Below are 21,153 nucleotides of genomic sequence, written 5' to 3'. Positions count from 1 at the left end.
AAACAGTAAAGACATAAAAAGTACAATTTTACGACAGTAACAGTGTTATGAAAAGACTGCCGTGTTATACAATATTCAAGGCACAGGGAATACAAAGCAATATCTGAAGACACACGAACAGTTGTTATCATTAACAGAGCAAATTGAATACTGTTTATGAAAATAATGTATAACATTGCAAAAATACGCAATAAAATACACTAGAGTGGGCTTTCGGGAACAGTATTAAATGGGTAAAGCGTGAGTAACTGACAGCGGAACTTGCCGGGGTTAGATATGGAGGCTATGTTATCAGGGAGGTCATTCCAAGGGCGAATGGCACGAGGTAGCGCGGATGAATTAGATGCATTTGTTTTACCGTATATGCGGATGAAACTGAACTGATTATGTAACCTGAGGGAAAAAGAGTAGAATACTTGTAGTTGTAACCGGGTTCGTTTATTCGTGTAAACATATTTGTGGAATAAGCACGCAAGAGCGATGTTGCGGCGGGTACCTAACGGCGGCAGTAGACGGTCTAGTTTAATTTGTGTAATGCTTGAGTTTACACCATAGTTATACCAAGTTTATTGTAATGGTTAGTAACCATGTGTGTGTTGTGTTAGGCGCCCAACGACAAACATGAACATATTTCACTTGAAGGAAAGCAACGCTTGCGTAATAAGGAGTGCCGGACGCGGGGAGCCCTCGTGCTTGTCTCAAAGTGAACGTTCCGTACTACCGCTGCCCTCGCTATTCTTCTACAGCGTCGCACGTTGCATACTCGGGAGATAACGTGAACTCCAACAGAAGGCGCAGAGAAATACGGCGCGCATCAAGCCACCAGCCCCTTCTCCTCGCCCTTCGTAATGGTGCCCAAGGCATATCATGTGACCTCCAACGTCAGACGCACCGTGTGTGTGCTCGGCCGGACATGCGTCATCGCATACTACACAGCACGATGGCACCGACAGTCACGGCACCTAGAGTGCCGTGACTCTAGGTGCCGCGCAGTCTGTATTTCAACATTAATAAAGGCGGAACTTTAGCTCGCGAAGGAAAACCCATTTCTCCCCGTACCCGCTACATGCAAGAAAAGCTCCTATTACGTAGCCACTAGACGAAGTTCTGCAAAATTTCAGGTTATGAGTGATAATCAAAATTTAGGGACTGGTGATCTCATAATGTATATTTAGGCCGTAGAATATTTTACAAAAGCCACAAAATAGCACATAAATATATAAAAAAGAAGCATAAGCACAGACTTCGCTCTCTTTCCTGTCTCTTTAATTTCGATTTCCCTGTTTCACTCCACCAACACAGAGTAGACAACCGAATGCTTTCCTCGTTAAAATGCGTACCTTCTATCTTTTATTCCACTCTCCATGCCCCTAACTCCCCCCACCCCTGCTTCCCATGATGCTTGTGACTGTGTATACTGGTTTCATTGTTTTTTTCTCTGTTTCCTGCAGATGCCAACGAGTACTCGTACTTCGACCTGCACCCTCAGACGGGCCACGTGTCTCTGGTGCGGCCTCTGCCCGAAGGATTCGCTCTGCCCGTGACGCTGGTGGTGCGAGCCACGCAGCACGACAACCCGGATCGGTTCGCGCTCACCACGCTCACGCTCACCGCCGACCGGTTCCCGCCCCACGAACTGCACTTCCTCCAGGTGAGGCATGTGTCACGTGGAGAGAGATAGAGACCCGTAGGTAACGTAAATGATCCTGAAGCGCTTGGATTTAAAGTGGATGGAAGCATCGACCGGTCAGCAGTCTAGATAGGCCAGAGACCTTTAGAGTATCGATGGAGCAAAAAGCGAGAAAGAGATTGATGCCACCAACTTCGTTACAGGCATAGGTAGCGGTACAAGGTGGATTAATAAGCATTGAGGAAGACTAAAAAAGAAGGAGGATCGGATGCATACAAAACGCAGAAATAAAAGCGTCTATAGCACACCTGATTAACTCAAGCAGGCTAGGCGACGATTTGTCACCGCCACGTTTCAAAGGGGATGCCAATAAGTCATCATCATCGTCATCATCATCACCATGACAGAGAAAGCTTAAATATAGTAAATGCAGAGAGATCGGCCTGAGGTGCATACCCCTAGCCAGACACTCAGCGCTGGGCTAACGTGAAGAGGGAAATAAAGAGCTGCACGATGGCTGATGATGACGACGACAGAAGGGAGATGCCAAAACATTCAACAGGTGAGTCTGCCCAAAACCTAGAAACCAGAGCGTGTTATTTAAGATGTTAAGTAAGGCCTGAATGACATGAAAAATTTGGAGGACGCCAAAGCTTCACCTTTCAGAGTGCAAGGTGATAGCATTCAAAAACCTCTGACTGCTTTACATGCTTCCCCGAACTGCAGCTTAAGTGACCGCAACGTTTATTGGGAAGCGCTGGCGGCGAACGCTATGCACCAAGGCGAGCCTTCTGGTAGAAACACGGCCTCTTGCGTGTGTTGATCTGTTATTATTTCGCACTTTTAATACTTCTATCTGAGAAGATCTCACATAAGAGATATGCCCTGTCGGTGTTATTTTTTACCATTATATTTATCTGTGGGGTGCCACTCTCAAAATTTGAGGAATAACTTTGTAAGGAATGAAAGACAAGGCATGGGGAACTTTGGTGATGGAAGAATCGTTGGGCATGCGAGTTTCGAAATTTCATTCAGAAATATTTTTACTGAAAAGACGGTTGACGCAGCAAGGGGTCGCCGACACCAGATTTTCTGCGACACGGGGCCCTTAACGCTATCGCGTTAAATCTAGATTTGCAGTCACGCCAAGGACCTCATACGACGCCCTCTAAGAAATGTGCACGCTTGGTGGCAAGCGAAAATTAGACTACTCCAGGGGTTTCTCTTCAGAGCAGACTTGAAATGACCACGTGTCTTGAGTCATACCTTATCTTAGTTAATTAACTAATTGCACGTAATATAATAAGTACTATAAGGAGCACCACATGACGGCAAGCCATATGTCATTGGTTTCATTCAGCTGGGGCTCACCAGTTTTTTTTTAAAGATCCTTGGTACACTTTACGTGAGACACTCTGTATAAGAACATTATAGTGGACTAACAGGAATGTTTTTCTTGCTAGTATTTATGCTTTGAAAAGGCACAGCATAGTGGGCCTGTACTGTAAAAACGTATTAAGTTGTGGTGTAGATTAGTTAGAGGTGCCATTACAGGAACTGCTTAATCGAGCTTTTATATGGTCGCATACCCGCTTACTCACTGTCGTTGCCTCAGCGAGGCAGCCGTAGACTCTGACAAACATTCACACCACAATAAAAATTCCTTACAATCCATGGTTTGTCAATCGCCATGACGTTATAAGGTCGCAATTTGTAGCACGTACGGGCTCGCGACTAGGACTGAGTTTCTTTACCGTTTGTTCCAATGACACGCAGGAGGAGTACGAGGCCCGCGTAATGGAGAGCACTCCTCCTGGCCAGACGCTACTGACGTTGCAGACGACGCGCAGCGCCGCCGACAAGGGAGGCATCCGCTTCGAGCTCATTGTTGACGGCAACGAAGACGGAGCAGCTTTCACCATCCACGACTCGGGAGAACTGGTCCTGGCCCAGTCTCTGGACTACGAAAGCAAGCAATTTTACGCACTGAAGGTTGGTTCTTTACGCCATTTTTCTGACGTGAGTGCGTCGCAAACGGCTGGCGTTCTCGCGTGCCCTACTTCCGGGAGGGATAGGTTTTGGCGAAGAAGCCAGTCTGACGGTGATTTTTAGCTGCATGTCTTCGCCATCTTGGCGCAGATGGTTACACCCGTCTCTTTTTCCGGCCACTTCCTGCCTGGGACACTGGCACTGTCAAGGCGTGCGCTTTTCTTGCGCCTAGGGAAGACTATGGGTGGTTGGTGACTTCATTATGGAAGGATTTAGAAAGTTTTTGGTAGCGCGGTCAGCCGGCTTTTGGACAGGAACGGGCGCGCTCGTTGAGGGGGTACGCCTTCGTGGCGGCGACGGGAGCAGGTTGGTATCCGCCGGGAGGGCGGTTATCCGCTTCATCTGCATCATCACTGTCGTCAATCCAAGTAACCAGACCACTTTCAACATGGGGTCTACTCCTGCACGCAAGTACTGGCAGATGGACAGTTCATTGGTCCATACGGGACTTGTTTTGGCTTTCGTCTTTAATTTCTGTTAAAATAGAGTGGCGCCGCGTCGCACAATGTGTTAGGCGTGGTCCAAGCTTCCCCACACGTGGTGCGGGCAGCCCGGTTTTAGATGTCTATAATGCCACAAGTTTTTCTGCTATAATATTGTAACATATGATTCTTCGTCTTCCAGCTCTTTTCCTTTCCTTTACCTTTTCCTTTCATGCGTAGAGGATCTCTAAGCTCCTGTGTTTTCTTTTTTTAGTTTTTTTTATGTCGCGCTTTCTGCCTTGTTCCTTCGTCTATACGCTCTCGCCTTGTTTCAACAAAATGCTTTTTCCGTTCTCGCGCATGCAGATACCCGTGTTCCCTTTGATCTCCTGTCATTCCTTCACGACATTGCTACACGTGCACACCGCACAAGTCGGCCATCGAACCCAAAATTAATAATTGTGTGATTCGCCACTTCGAGGCATTTGGGACGTCGCAGGCGCGTCACAATCTCTGTCGAGACGCTGTTGTAGGTTGGCGGCCGTTGCGAAGCGTGTGACACAGTGGAAAAATCCTGACGTGGGGCTATTGATGACGTCGAATTGATAAGACTCATAATTTAAAGCAGGTGAACGCGAAGTCGCAGTGTTGCGCTTGTAGATGGAGTAAACGTAGCTACAGTTTGTAACCTGCGGGTATTTGTAAGCATTAGGCAACAATTTTGTCAACGGATTTCCGTCCAGGTCAATGTTCTGGTTCTGGTTTCTGGTTACCTTTGAAAGTTTCAATATGTAGGTAATAGATATGTTAGGATTAAAATTCGGAAAGGCTGGCGGTAAAAGTGCTGTGCATATCCGGTGATAGTTTAAGCATCAAATTTACCTCGTTGTGCCCTAGGCGGTATCATGCCGCTTCTACAGTACTGCAGCTAAACCTAGAAACTCACTCGGACATTTATCGATTCAACAATCCTTACTGCCCGGAGAGCAGAGGTAGTGCCATAAAACTGCTCGTAGTAAGCAGACACATTATAGTCATTGCGGACAGCTTCGCAGATATGGTGACATTATAAAGCCCGCAATTGATTATGAAGTTTCAGTCGAATATTGGCGGAGTGGGTGCGTGACAAACTTGAAAGATTTGTCTGAACGCCTAAGCATCGAATAGAGATTGTGTTTTGAGATTCTTGCTGACCTGGAAGGGTTCGCTCTTAACCGCTGACATTGTGCATGATGCATGCCAACCCAAATTTCGTATAGATGTGCAATGCTTTTTTATACCGTTGTCGCCTTTCAACATTTCCCTGTGGCCACAGTTAAAATCTGGAAAGTGGGTTCTCGGCTGCTGCGTACGCCAGTTAATTAATGACGTTCCAGCGTTGACGATTACGGACGACGTCGTCGCCTCGCCTCCTCCTCTTTCTTAGATTCATGCTTTTTATACGATGGTGGAAAACGAAACTGCCCGCCAACACTAGTGTGGTTTGAACGTTGTTCTTGAGGCAATGTGTGCACTTTTGGAAGGGACGCACTGACCACTGCTCTACGGCAGTGGGCGTGAGTATGTGTGGAGTCTCGCGCGCCATTAACTATCTGAGAGTGGTGATTTCTATGCGCGTACTTCAGTTCTAAGGCAGGCGATATTTTGGTGAACGAGGGCGATGCTGTGTGAATCAGAAAGCAAAATAAGGCGTCTATAAAAAGAAGACGCTCTCTACATCGAGCGCCTGTTGCAGCCGCTGTAAATGATTTCAAAGCTCGCTGTATCGCTACTGTCTGCTGATTTTCATCTATTACTGCTGCTCTACTGGGTTCTCCAACAACAAACGTTGCTGAGTCTCAAGCTGGATACGTACACTGATTTGGGAGCAATTATATGCATATGGTTTTACGCACGAAGTGACTGGCGTCATGATGATGCATTCAGTGGTATATAGTGAAATGTTAGAATCAAATAAACCAAGAATCTGGCCCATCTCATTCATTTATTTATTTATTTATTTATTTATTTATTTATTTATTTATTTATTTATTTATTTATTTATTTATAGCATTCTTCGATTGCAGTGCTAGCGTTATCGGCTCTGAGCTGAACGTAGCTTTTTCTGATCGTCGAAAGTAGCCTATACAGGCTCTCGCCTGCAAAAGCACGTATGACACGCATTCGGTGCCTTGTGACAGCGCTAACTCATCGTGGTTGCCTGCAACGTGTGACATGCTCGCTGCGTTTTTCTACCGCAGGTTCTGGCGACCGACGGCAAGCACAGCGATGTCGCGCGCGTCAACGTGAGCGTGCTGGACGTGAATGACAACGACCCGCAGTTCAGTGAGCCGCGCTACTCGTTCACGCTCACCGATCTTGACGCCGTGCACGAGGGAGCACTCGTGGGTCGAGTTGAGGCGTCGGACGCGGACGCCGGCGACTCAGTACAGCTCGCCATCGACGGGCCTTCGGCGCGCCTCTTTACTATCAACAACCAGGGCGAGGTAGGTTGCGAGGTCTGCGCACCAAATGAGCCATGTAGGAGCAACCTCTGTTGCACAACACAGACGATCCGCAAATGGATACGCGTAATTTAAATGAAATATGCAAATTACACGCACTACAGGAAGTGATGCTAAACGAAGCAAGTTGTTTTGTCGACGCGTGCGCGCTACAACTCTAAACTTGGTAACATTTGCTGCAACGGTGTTTACCTGCACGTCGTAATACCGGCGTCATCGTGCTGTACTCTTCTCGTCGTCGCCATGTTGGTTTCATCAACTTGCCGCTGTCGTAGCCGTTGCCATTGTCATCGACTATGATCGTTGTCATGAACACTCCTCCGTCATTTCGTCCCCTTCGTCACGCCATCATTGCCTTCGTACCGTTGTCGTCGTCATACCATCGCAGTCGTCATGACACTACCACCTTCATATCATCCTTCGTCGCCATCGTGGTTGATGTTGTTTGTCGTCGTGCAATCTTCTTCACGCAGCCTCACAAACCTTCCGGCGTGACACAGACACGTCATGGCAGCTGTTATAGGAACTGGGCGGTCATCGTAAGGCACCAGCAGCGCTTCAGCGGCTTGCTGGCGAACAGCGCCGCGAACGGCAGAAGTCAGAGCACTGGCGCGTGAAGCAGACGGCGGGACGAAGGCCCTCGCGGTGCTTCCAGTGATTTCACACTGTGGGTTTGTAGGGCCGGACGTACCGGGAAGCGCATTTTCGTGTGTCTGCTTTTGGGAAAGGGCGCCACTTGTACGAGGCAGGCCACATACACGGCACCAGGTGATACATATATAAGGTAGAAAATTTGTGCAAATTGCGATTCAAACACAATCTGCCAACAGAGCTCACCGCGGTAAACTAAGACGTGGAGTACCAGCACTTATATTCCACATGTTGTTTTGCTGTGCACGGTAACAACGTCGCGTACTTGATCATGTAAATTGAGAAAGAGCACACAAAAAAATTCACCGGCCATGTACCAAAAATGTACAAAGTGCATAGCACTGGGTAGTATCCATGGCGTCACTGGGTATGTGCCCCAGGAGCCAACGGGCATCTGCCGCTCTTCAATAAATCATTTTTGAAATCAGCTTGGGTAGCTGCAAGTATCACAACAACATCGCACGTGCACCCTGCAACTCACGCAAAAGAAGTTTTCTTAGAAATGAGGGTAGGCGTCCACGTTGTGTTTCTTCTTTCTTTTCGGCTGTTAAAATGGGTGTTCTTGCCAAATATGACCTTCAACATTGCCTATGTGCTCGTTAAAGGCTTTGCATGGGAGATATTGAGCTAAGAGGCTTACGCTGCTAACGAAGCGGTGCACGAAGAATTTTCTGATTTTCTTGTTAATCATACGATGACACGAAGTATTTGTCAGGAGATTGCAAAGATTCCTAGAGCGACTATGGTGGTGTTGAGCGATAACACCTACGCTTGTGCGTCTATTCTTTGTCTCCGGTGACAGTGCCCGTTCGCTTCGGCGCAGAATGTATGTGTAACTGTGCCTTTCCGTGGGTATACGTGTTTATATATTGGTGCGTGTGGACTCGGACATTACTTACGTTGAAAACGTGCTGTGTTTCGTTTCTTACATGTTATCGTCGCGGTGGAATTGTGGCGTGATTATGACTCAGTGTTCGTATCGTCTCCTGTCGAAACACACAGATGCTTGGATCGAACCCTTGTTGCCACAGGCAAAGCAGCACGATGTTTAAACCATACGCATCCTTCTCTCATGCCGACGCCAACTACAGTCAAGCACCTGTACAAACAACGCCTCTAGAACGGAATGACCTGCAAGGCACATGTAAACTGGTAGCGAAGCTTCCATAGAAGCCCACATGTCAAGAAAATGGGGGTCGTTGTAACCGTCGCCATCTACGTATCGTGGGGACAACTAACCGGAAGCAAAGAAAGAAAAATCTGACGTCACAACCGGAAATGACATTGACGTTAAGGTCTTACGCTGCTTGGTGCGAATGTGTGAATTACTTTAGCGTCCGGCATTACGGCCACTACGACAGCAGTGTTTTTTTTTAGGCTTATTAAAGTTCTTTGTCTGTCTGTCTGTCTTAGACGAGCTTGCGACTTGTCTCAGCTGAAACGCCAACGCGTCCTTTAACTATTAGGAGTGGTGTGTGGTGTCCTGGGAATGTAATTAAACTGTTATTGGCAGCAATTGTTCCAGTAGCTTCCTTAGAAAGGTAAGCGAATGCGATGGAAATGAATGACACAGCCAAAGAGCTTTCAAAATCAACTTTTATTCGTCTTGAACAATGCAACCAATATAACTGACCAAACAAAACATGTTTCAATGATGAAAATTACAATGACCAGAACACAATAGTAATAAATAGCAAGCTGTGCGAATCCCTTTCACAGAATCGTTCGTAATTTCTTGCGACACGATGTATTGACATCCAACAATTATCAGGCAGCATTGCCCCACACAATATTTAAAATATTGCACTCACTAATTTTGCTGCCCGTCGGACACTCAGAGCCTGTGTTACGAAGAGTAAACGAAAATAGCGCGACGTGTTTTCGCGGGGCGTTCCGCATTTATCGTCACGACCAGACAAGTGCGTCGGATGGTGCAGCCTGAACTTCCACGATAACAAAAAAACCTGCACTCACACCTTTCGCCAACGAATGCAGTGCGCTCGGTCATGGAAAGCGTGATCCTAGTCACCAGTAGGGTAGGAGGAAAGATAGCGTTAAAGCATTACAAAAATCGCTAAATAAAAAGCAAGGGGCGATCTACACGGATACAGCAGAATATGAAAGCCGAGCAGGTTTCGTCTCAGTGACGATACAGGCTAACGGTGAGAACTCAAAGAGCTGCAGTACCACGCAAAACAGAGTGGAGGTTGCAGAGGAGGTGGCCATAGCCCTTGCTTTGGCTTAAAAATGGGTCAAAATCATAGTGTGAGATTCCAAAACAGCCATCAGGAATTATACCGCAGGGAGAATATCTAGAGAGGCGCTCAACATATTGGAAAAAGGACAAATTCCAGAAGAATTAGTAAACCTTATATGCACTCCTGCCCACGAAGGCTTGCCTGGCAACGAAAAAGCGCACGCATTGGCCCGAGAGCTTATTTACCGGTACACCAATGCAGCAGCCTCTCCTGCCAGGGAGCCCCAACAGAAAGAAGAAGGCATAAACACTTACAGCGAAATTCTTCCTTATTATAGAATGGGAAGGAAAACACTGCCAGAGGCGCATAAGGAACTAAGTGGGCAAGAAGAGATAACACGGACTCAACTCCAAGCGGGGGTGGCCTGGAAACCCTACATTCTGAAGAGATGACACGATAACACTGAGAACATGAATTACAAACACTGCGGGGTGAAGGCGGACATGATCCACTCAATATGGACATGTCCTAGATACAATAAACCAGATAGGGATAGACAATCCTGGGAGACCTTAATGACCAGCTCGAAGGAAAATGATCAAAGAGAAGTCATCCGCATGGCCCTTGACACCGCTGAGCTCCAAGGAGCATCAGCCAGCTGAAAAGGGATGAGCAACTCGAAGAGACAGGAAGACTCTTGACTCCTCGGGGCTCTTTTTGCGGGTGCAAATAAATGTTATTTCTTTTCTCTCTCTGAAGCGAAGCGAACGACAGACTTTGAAGAAACACGCAAGGAAATGATAAAAAAAATCTCGGACGAATCAGCCGCGTTCAAGTGAGCAACGCCATTCCTCACGACGTAATAGCTGACTTGCACAGCCTTGCCAAGTCTTGCGCCAGATAAACTGCTTGGTAGGGGTTGCCAAGAAAAAACCCATCAATTGTTAAAAAAAAAAGAAAATAATATTTATTCTTTTAGTACAGGAAAAAATATTCGAAACGGAGAAGTTACTCGTGTGCCAGTATTCTGATTAAAATTTTAAAGCATTTTCTTTGCGCAAAGGTTTTCTAGTTTCAGTGCTTGTTCCCCCCTCGCCTAGTCGCGCATCAATTGTGCAGCACTAATTCATATCCCTTGGCGATAGATTTTGGCACGCTTTTCGTTCCAAGCTTCGCGACCTATTTACATGGACCTTGGGACCTGTATAACGATGGAATAATTCTGTCCCAATTCTTGTGTCGGCTACGCGACCTTTACAATGAAGTGACCTGACCCAAGCACTCCATTAAAAGGCGTTCAACTGTACTACACTTCCTTGACAAGACGGACAGACATACGTAATGTCCCACATAGCGCCAGCTAGAGCACTTACGGGTGATCTAGCATCCGTTCGACCACCAGGATTAATTAATTCCTTGCGATAGAGTGTCAACTTGACCCATTCTCTCCTTGTGCCAACTAATGCTCTGAGATGCTGTCTTAAACAGCAAAGCCACCGTCGGCGTTCACTTTCATTCCCCAGTCATTGCCCCGTAGCAGTACACAACGAAGACGCTGCGAGACATCGTACCGCCTCTGGATTCGACACAGGTTGTACAGTTTGTTTCTGACGTAAAAAACTCGCCGACGATGTCGATACTCCCTAACGCGAAATCTATACGTGTTTTCATTTCACGATATATTGGCAAGCGCCGGCAATCTCTTTCGTGGGACAAATTGCAAACGGAGCGAAGTGTGGCGCGACTAACCCGCTAATCAAGAGATCGCCAGAAGCAGCGCGCAGGTGACTGGCGGGCGTGATTTACAGCAGCCGCCCCAGACAGACCTCCGCTCATGCAGTGCTTTGCGTCCATTTATGGTATGGATGCAAGCGCTCTCCGCATGCCATCGGTGAACAGACGATGGCAGGATACTCTGGCGCCATCTCGTAGCAGTGGCCACCGCAGAACCGGTCTTGCGTGGCCCTACACTTTTCTTTTCACGATTTCGCCAGACCCTCCTGCTCAGCTTTCCGCCTCATGATTCCGCTGCACCATCCTCCTCCACTACCTTCTCGTCTTTTCTTCGCCTCTCTCTCTCTCTCCTCTGCTTTCATCTTCGCGCTCTCTTCGCTATCGCTGTCTTTCAAGCCCTGCTTCGCGTTCGCTCTTTCCTTCCCTCTGCTCGTTAGCTCGTTTATGCCGACGCCGGAGCTCAACGTAGGAACGGGCGCCTGAGAGCTACGCGCTTAAGTTATAGACAAAGAAACGAGGCACATGGTTCTCTTTTTTTGTTTCTTGAGCAGCTTCGGCGAGCACACATGTGGCAGTAAGTTCCCGTTCTCTGTTCGTTGTAATTATTTTTATCTTCGCAATGCATCGTCGTTCTTAATGTCTTAGAAACTAGCCCAATATTCAGTCATGGTTCATTTCACAGAGCTTAGCGCGACGCGAGCCATCGGTGGCGGCAAGTGTGAACACGCCGGTGTGTTAGCGTTCGCCATCGATGCACAGCAACCAGTCATGCGCCGGACGCAACTCGAGTTTAAAAGTGCGAGGAAGGAAAATATATCCTAAAAGGAAGACTGATGCACTGATAAGACGGCAAAATGGCGGTTACAAATCATATTGTTTGCCTTCGTAGCCCAAGGCACGAAGGCAAAGGGCAGGCGAAGACAGGTAATTCCCATGGGACACGAAGCTCTTCCGTATGAAAGGCTCCTTTATTAATGTTGCAACTACTAGACGATAGCAAAGCAGCGTCGGAAATGTACAGTGCTCAGCTATTGAAACAGAATACTCGGAGCACGCGCCTGCCACCGCCTTCTTTTTTTTTCTTTTTGCACCACAAGTGAGCCCTAGCTGATCGTCGTGGGACCAAATGCAGACACAATGCGTCACAATGGTAATCGCTTTCACTGCATACCCAGACGCATCAGCTCGGTGTCCTCACGCTTACGTACGATGCAAAAAGCGCCAGCAACCAAGCGCTTCGAGTATCGCGTTTCAACTGCTGAGCACTGCACGTACTGTTGCCTACAGAATGCACGCATCCAGTCTTTCCGCCGTTCCATCTGGTGAGGGCGCGATGAAAAGCGATTGAAGAGAATGGCCCTAGCAGCTGCAAGCATGTTTCAGTAACTGCTCGTGTACCCAAAACCACAAGATGTTCGATCAGCTTTCGTTTCACGTGCTACTTCGACAACGCAAATCGGAAAAAAAAAAAACGACGGAACGTATTAAATCAACGTAGCCGGCGGCAGCGTCTGCTAAGTCCCTCTCGGCCGTCACATGCCATTACCTTCGTGGCACCGCTGAATGAAGGCGCCATCGGCTCAAACTCATCCCGCGCCCGGTGCCTGCAATGCTTGACTCAACCTCAAATGAGACCAGATGCGTCTCCGCCAAAAATAGAGGGAAGTAAATATCTGCAACTTTCACAGATTCCGATGGCACGACGTGGTTTTTTGACGAAGCAGTGATGCGGTATTGAACAGGCGAGTGCCCTGTTTTAATACAGAAAAAATGGTGCCAGCAACCTTTTCCTTTAATTTGGATGTTTGCCTTTGGCCTGAAACATCTAAACAAGCTAAAGTATATACAGAGTTTGTTTTATTCAAGTGCTTTCAACAGTATTGTAAATATGGGCTATAAACTGACATGTAGTAGTTCGGTGGGCGGCTAACAAGTAGCTCCACTTTCGACATGTAGTGGCGCCTTGATGTGCACAGGAGTTGCGGTAGGCCCGTGGGAGCAGCTGTTCCAGTACAGAAGGGACAGGTCAAGCCGAAGGCTGGTCGACTCTCCGAAGCTCACAGACAAGTTGCGGCAACTTGCCTGTTAATGTAACTTCAAAGTGCAAGGGTGGGCAATTTTCCAAAAGCAGATATTGATTTAGACACAGAACGCGCCCAGTGCCATGCAAAGTGGCAGTACGTCACTCGACTTATGTGAGAGCGGGCCACAACATTGGAAGGCAACGCGTCATAAATTCATAATGTGTATGTAAATTCGCGTTTATGAGCAAGGTACGTTAGCGCAATACCCCCTTGAAAGATGGCGCATATAGGTCTTGAGAAGTTCTGTAATTTTTCAAGACGAAATACTTCCACTGACTAAACGTGCGTCTTACATTATCTGGATAGTTCTTGCAAAAAAGGTACTCAGATTTAGTCCGTGCTAACGATGACTTTTCGCGTCTCCTGTCATGCACTAAAACAGCAAATGACAAGGCATATAACGATGAGTCAGCCTGCTGAGACTTCATTGCTCCCAATCCCGTCTATTCTTACGGCATCCAGTATCTTCTCGAGTCAGGACAAGAGAAGAACCTATTAGTGGGTGGAATATGAGAAGAACTTTCTGACGTTCCTGCGCATGAGTGACCTTTGCGGTATAACACGGCTTTTATCTCGGCGCTATATGAAATGAACAAGAGTGCACGGATAAATCATACAGTTGCAAAGTGGGTTGCCCAAAGTACGTGTATAATAGATCTTCTTCGTACTTATGATCATTTTTTCTCTTTCCTTCTTTCTTGCCGCCTACCTTTTGTCGTAGCAAACAAGTGGGGCATTATCTTGGTTACTCTAGCCGTCCTCTCCGCATTTCGTTTGTTAACGACCTGCCTCATTTTCCCCTCGTATGTTGAAAAACATTTGAAATCTGGCTTAGGCTGCCCAAGTCTAAAGTTGAACACACAAACGGTCGAGCATTAGGTTGACAGCACTATTCAAGACGCAAGTATACCAAGCCAACAGATAATATAAAGCCAAGAAAAGCATAAGGGAAGTCATCATTTTCTTTTAATGAAAGCGTAGAGATGATAAACGAGTGGGAGCTGACAGTGAACGAAAACAAAATGTACCTACGATTCCGATAACCCGAAGTTTGAGCGCAGCTATATGCGTTTTCGTTTCGCGATGTATTGACTGGCGCGGACAATCTGTCTCGTGCGGCACGTTGCCAACGGAGCGAAGTGTGGCACGAATGCCTTGCTATCGCGAGATCGTGAGAGGCAGCGCGTGCGTGACGCGTGGGTGCGATTCAGCAGCCGCCGCAGACAGACCTCCGCTCATGCAGTGCTTTGCTTACATTAAGGTATCGTTGGACGCGCTCGCGGCATGACATCGGTGAACAAACGACGGCGCGCTACACTGGCGCCATCTCCTAGCGGTCGTCGCCGCAAAGCCCTTCTTGCGCGGCCCTACGCTTTTCTTCTCACGCTTTCGCCATATCCTTCACCTCCGCTTTCCTCCTCTTCGCTATCTCAGTCTTTCATCTATCCCTGGCGTTCCGCTTTGGCTTTAATTCTTCACTGTGCTCGTTCGCTCGGTTACGAGTGACAATGCCAGCGCCGACGCTCGCTGCAGGAACGGGCGCCTAAGAGCTGCTCTCTAAAACAGTTTTCCGCCGGTGGAAGCCAAACCAGTCAGAGCGCGTAGGTATGGTGGCTGCAGGTGGCAAAGTGCTTTTTCTTGCACTTTCATTTCCCTTTAGCTAACATTTCTACACTTCAATAAAATGAACGCATAATTTGCTTTGTGCTTTCCTTGGCTTCATTATTTGTTGGCTTCACATGCTTGTGACGAACAGAACCGCACCCTTCGGTTACGCTTCCCACCACTGTTCTAGAATTTCTTTTAGCAACGAAAATCGGCCGTAGTAGTGTCCGTCTTGGTTGACAGATTCATTATGTTATACTGCGCCTTCATCTTCAATCTTTTCCTGCTTCCTCTCCTTGTTTTCTGATGGGCTGGCGTGCAGCGTAATGATTTTTAGGAAAAGCGTTTCACCATACGTTTTAATTTTAACTCTAGTTTTGCGTTTCGTCACACGTTCCCGTGAAATAATATCATTCCATGCGATATGAAATACACTAGCTCTAAGGAAGGCCAAACACTAATGAAAAAATGTACAGGACGGGCTACACGACCGTCCATGTTGGATAGCGCTGGTAACCAACTTTCTCAGTAGCAATTCATGTACGTTCCTTTTCAGGTGCGCATCCGGGACCTCGAGTACCTGAACTCCTCGCGGTCGCACCTGGTGGTGGTGGCGACGGACAGCGGCGTCCCTCCCCGCAAGTCCACGGCGCTGGTCGAGGTGGAGCTCCCCGAGGCCCTTGTGCTACGCAGCAGTGCCCTGGCACCGAGGCGGGATGAGGGCAGCTTCGTGCTCATGACCATCTTCGGCGCTCTTCTGGGCTCTCTGCTGCTCATCATCATCACACTTACCTTGTACATACTCAAGAAGTAAGTGCTCTTCAGCATAGAAAGTACGTTATTCATGTACTTGCGCTCGTACGTAAATGGTGGCAGCATGCACATATTGGAGAAACTGAATTGCTTCATGCACGCTTGCTTTGAATTCTTGCATTGACTGAATATCGTAGAAATTAATAGCCTTATTTATAGTAGCCATTACATCTCGGGGGAACAAGGACCGAGCAAAGAGCGATGGAACGAGGAATGTCAGGCGTAATCCTAAGAGACAGGAAGATAGCGGTATGGATCAGAACAAATGGGGATAGCCGATATTCTAGTTGACATTAGGAGGAAAAGTGGATCTGAACAGGCCATGTAGGGCGTAGGTCAAGTAACCAGTGCACCATTAGAGTTGCAGAATGTTTGGCAAGGGAATGGAAGCGCAGTCGAGGATGGCAGAGCATTGGCTGGTCTGATTAAATGGGTCAATTTGGAGGCGTAAGTTGGAGTCAGCGCAGAACAGCGGTTAATGGAAATCGCTGGGAGAGGCCTTCACCTTGCAGTGGACATAAAAAATAGGATTATGATGTTGACGATGGTGACATCTCGCGCATATATTATTACGGGGACAAATATTTAAATAGGATATATATATATATATATATATATATATCTGAATAATGCATAACTTTGACTTTAATTTGGTCTGGTTGCAACAGTAGGAGCAATGACAAGAGCGGTAGGCACAGAGTGCTTGCCAACGGCTGGCTGAATGTTCATATTTGCGATCTTTCGGCTGACAACGGCTTGAATGGGCGAGATGGTTAAGCCGCCGTGCGCTTGTGGGCCGTGAGTGCTCCGCGCCATGGCCTCTGATGGCTTGCGTCACACTCGGTGATGCTGGCGGTTTACGTAGAGTTAGTCGAGGATCGAAGCCGATCGAAGAGCTGTGCAATACGTTTACTCTTAGCTTGCTCAATGCGCCAGCACTCTGTTGTGATAGACTCAACCTTTGCACAGCTCTTGCAAAGAAGTAGGTTGAATGCATTGTCCGCGATGCCCTTTAAAATATAGCTGACTTTATTTGCCTCCAACACGTCCTTATCTGCTATTCGATTAAGAGACAGAACGTCCTGAATGTGCGAGACGTATGATTCCGTGGACGTCTGGGCACGAGACGCGAGCCCTTTCTTGGCTGCTAACTGGCGTTGAACAGGCTTTCCGAATAGATCGCGCAGCTTCCCTTTTCGTGGGTCCCAAGTCGTCAAGTCGGATTCGTGCGTCTAAAACCACACCTTCGCGGTACTCCCCCCCCCCCCCCTACAGAAATATAACATTGGCCAGCAAAAGTGTCCCACCTCTTGTGGTCTGACGCGTTCGTACTACACCAACCATTCTTCAACATCAGCGCCGTCGGCGCCTGTGAAGGTTCCCGGGTCAAGTGGGTAGGAGAGGACAACTTGAGGTGCTGTCGGGAATGGGCGGGGCAGCGTCGTTATCCATGACAGCATAACAGAGGTGTCATCCACTGCGGAGATCCAGATCCGGGCTGTGGCGAGTTTACCCCGCACCTCCACCAAATTTAAAGGGAATAATAAGCATGAAATGGTTTTAGCTTCCGCTGTCGGTGACATTCAAGTGACTTTGAGCCAAGAGCCAAGGTCATTGTCCGGGCACTCAAACGAGAAAATGCGGGCAAGTTGCGAGAACAAAACGAGATCATCCGGGCAGCCAGTCGAAACATTAAAAAATGCGGTCTCTGGCCTCCCAGCATTTTGTACAGGAGCACGTTACATAAGCTAGTTACTGCCCGAAGAAGTTACAAAAAATATTGCTTTCGAGTTCTTCCTAATGTTTTACACAATTTCATTCAAGCTGTAACTTCTACTACGCTGAAGTTTTATTTCTCATTTCCAATAGGTGACGTTCATAAGGCAGATACAGGACACCGTACACTTCATTGTTCTCTTTTGGCGCTGAGCGCTGAATGCCAGCGGCCCGTGAGTTCCGCGGCGCGGGTTTTGTGTCGCCTTGAAAGATGGCGCTCTACTGCGTGGCGCCTCCTCCAGGCTTGGTGGGTAGGATCATGGACCGCGTCCCTGATCCTACCCACCGCGCTGACTTAGCGGTTATAGGTTGCGCTGCTAAGCACGAGGTCGTGGGAGCAAATACCGGCGGCAGAAGCCACATTTCGATGCAGGCGAAATGCAAAAACGCCTGCTTCTCGTGCATTGGTGGCACGTTAAATATCCCCCGGTGGTGACAATTAATCCGGAGTTCCCCACTTGCCTCATATCGAATCGTGGTTTTGGAATGTAAAACCCCAGCATACGATTCATTCTTTTTTTAGTGGGGCAGTGTGCTCTGTCTGCCTGGTGTCTTTCGCTGTCTGTCGTGTGGCGTTCAGCCGGTTTTCTTCTAGTTGGGCAGAGTCAAAATGGACGAGTGCAAAGTATGGCGTTGTGTGGTGCTATGGCGTGTGCTATTGCGCACATGCACAAACCCATTTTAAACTTTTGGCTAGTATCATCTCCAACCAATCTGCTTTTCCGATTGCCGTTTCATGCTTAGATCTACTTATCATTACGGGAGGGCTAGCATTATTTTTTACAAGGGATATATATATACAAGCATAATGCGTCGCTCGAAGCTACAGGGCAGAGCGATACCACTCAATGATGTCAGCGTCACCTGAAGTTCACCTTCTCCTCACAACATCTTTCTATAGCGGCGCAAACTACTACGTAACATTATTATATATGAAATATTGCTGCATACGTCCTGACTTATTCGTCGATTTGCTATGAAGTGCCGTTTGGTTGCGAAGCATTGTTTGCCTCATTCGAAGCACATTGCGGTAGATTGGTAGGCAGGTTTCCGTCTCGCCTCGTTTTAATAAAAATAAAATGATGTGTGTACGATGGTGCAATAGAACCTACGCTACCTAGTGGAATCGAACCTCTGCAGCATAGTGCTCTTACCATTAGGTCATGATTACAGGCATACTTCTCTCGTTAGCCACCAGCTCATTGAAACATTTGGCGTGGGCATCTCGTGCCACTAAGTTGTCGTCTTTTCTCGTGAGAGCTCGCGCTGTGGGGCACTGTATATGTAGCAGCTTAAGATGTTGGTGCTGCTAAGATGCTTAAGAGCAGCTTAAGATGCTGTATGTTGTGAGAGTGTCCTGTCATATCAGCTAAAATGGCAGTAACTGCGGAGGCTTTTGCGTCGAAGTGGGCCGCCGCTCTGCGCAGCTCCAACCTTAAGACACGAGAGTGGGCAGTGCAGCATGCCCTCACGGGAGACCTGAGCCTGGTCGTTAAACGCTGCCGGATTTAAAATGAAGTTGTTTCCATCCATCCATGCTGTACCGCCTTCATGATCGACCTAGGTTGATCACGTTTTAACGTTTATTCTCCGGAGTACAAATGCCATCGTCGTCTAACATAGACAATATGGCATAGGCGTGGTACGTACGAACGTACTAGCCTCGTGCAGTACCGATGGCAGCGTAGCGAACGGCGGTCCGGTGACGCCAGTCGAGGAACCCACCTTTGTCGTTTGCTACGCTCCGGCTATAAAATAGCTTCATTGTCACGCGTTTTCTCGTGCTCAGATTGCGCTTCATGTAGCACGGCCCTCTCCAATTACTGTCTTTATTTGTTTCCTAACTTTAGCTCTAGATATGGCAGCATTTGGAAGACAAGTGGCTGTGGCGTTACGCTGCTAAGCTCGACGTCCCTGATTCGACCCCGGCCGCGGCAGCGGCATTTCGATAGGGGCGAAATGCGAAAATGCTCGCGTGTACCTCATTTTAGGTGCGCGTTAAAGAACCACAGGCGGTCAAAATGAATCCGGAGTCCTCCATTACGGCGTGCCTCATAATCAGATGGTGGTTTCCATCTGGTTACTCAATAATAAAACATCGTGCCGAGGGAGTAAATGAGAGTCTACGCAGCGTTTGAAATGAAGCACGATCGCAGGACTCGTTCACAAAATCTTGCGTCGGCTAAGTGGGATTTTAGTTGAATACAAATTTTTAATTTCGCTCACAATTCTAGTCACTTGGTGCGGCATGTATAAATCTTTTCCAGACCAGAAAAATCTAATTTTTCATTGACAGGCGGTTTATCTCGAACATTAGTTAAACCACTTTCCTTGATGTTTCGCAATCTTCAAGCATGCTGTAGTCTATGTTCTTGCAATTAAATTTCATCATCACTTTCTAATGCAGAAATATAGTTTGCTTAGGTGAGCATAGGACTATTTCTGTTCAACGCACTTTCATGCTACCGAAGACCACTCTAATGACAGCACTTTGTCACCGTAGAAATAAAAATATTGTTATACATTGAAAAAGAAAACGCAAGAACTCCTGTGAACATTTTATTGTGACTTTGTGCTCCTACCTTTCCCCTCACTTCCTTTATTTCCTAGTATGTTTAGCGCTCCAGCTACTTGTTCTGTCAAGTCTGAACTTCTAAACTTTCTTGTTTTAGATTTAAATACGTAAGACGCGCTTACAAATCTAAGTATATTGAAAAGGGTGATTTAAGCAAAGGTTGTCAGCTGTTTTTATAGTGCTAATTCTCCTCGCTGGACCTACCTCGTAAGGAAAATGTGCTCGCTACCCTTGGCAGGAGCAAAGAAAGAGAGGGTTATGCTGAGCCGACTAACTTGCAGGGGCGAAGTGTGCCGCAATGGAATTAATTAAGATTATTTAAAATTACCTTGCGAAGGTCAATGCTGCTAAAGCAGTATGTGCATTACTACACCGCATCGACCACCTCGTATCCTGAGAATGGCATCGAACGTCTTTCGTGATTTGCTTAACGCGCTGGGCAGCAACAAAATTGGATTGCCTGTGGCCAGTGGAGCACGTGACCAAACAGGCAGCACGCACAGTAGCGACAAACACAGTACTACAGAGCCGACGAAGTAGCTGAAAGCCAAATGCTGCAGTTCATCGTCGAAAAAGGGCCGACAAATCATTATCAGCGTACCGCGACAGTGGAACAGCAATGAGAAGAAACCAACGCCACACACGCATGCGTACACATTGGTGACTATAGCAGACGACGCCAGGAGCAATCGACACTAACCTCGGTGACGACGGTGACTCCACTCGATTTAGTAGGGAACAGTGTCTTGGAACATTCCGTATACACTTTTCTACAAGCCTCCAGACTCGCATTTCAAAAACTGGAGAAGAACTGGTCGGCCGACAACGCCAAGCTGCTTACACGTAGCGGGCGCACACACGGCGCGGCAGTGTAGCGCCCCCCCTGCCCCCCCCCTGCCTCCTCCCCCCCCCCCGCTTTTACATCGTGCGCGAGAGGGCAACACCCAGATCTCGGGGCTCATAATTAGACGCTGATGAGGTCGCAAGCCGTGCACCCATTGCAATACATTGCACTCATTAACTATGTGTGCAGGACCTAACAATCGCCACAAGTAAATTCGCGCAAATGGCCCGCGTAGAAATCGTGTCGCTGCCGTCATACAATCATCTAC

General features: G+C 47.6%; 1 protein-coding gene across 2 annotated transcripts in view; it reads left to right on the top strand.

Moving 5' to 3' along the window:
- The window catches only part of LOC135901442 (protocadherin gamma-C3-like), a 288,857-nt gene that overhangs the window by 257,248 nt on the left and 10,456 nt on the right, over positions 1 to 21,153 (top strand). For both annotated transcript variants that reach the window (XM_065431249.1, XM_065431250.2), the window contains 4 exons: positions 1,452 to 1,651; positions 3,407 to 3,622; positions 6,342 to 6,587; positions 15,434 to 15,687. In XM_065431249.1, coding sequence (XP_065287321.1) covers positions 1,452 to 1,651; positions 3,407 to 3,622; positions 6,342 to 6,587; positions 15,434 to 15,687 — 916 coding nt within the window. The remainder of the gene's footprint in view (positions 1 to 1,451; positions 1,652 to 3,406; positions 3,623 to 6,341; positions 6,588 to 15,433; positions 15,688 to 21,153) is intronic.

This window comes from Dermacentor albipictus, chromosome 1 (assembly GCF_038994185.2).
Source record: "Dermacentor albipictus isolate Rhodes 1998 colony chromosome 1, USDA_Dalb.pri_finalv2, whole genome shotgun sequence".
NCBI lineage: Eukaryota > Metazoa > Arthropoda > Arachnida > Ixodida > Ixodidae > Dermacentor > Dermacentor albipictus.
Note: the sequence above shows the minus strand (reverse complement) of the source record. Positions and strands in the feature narration are given on the sequence as shown.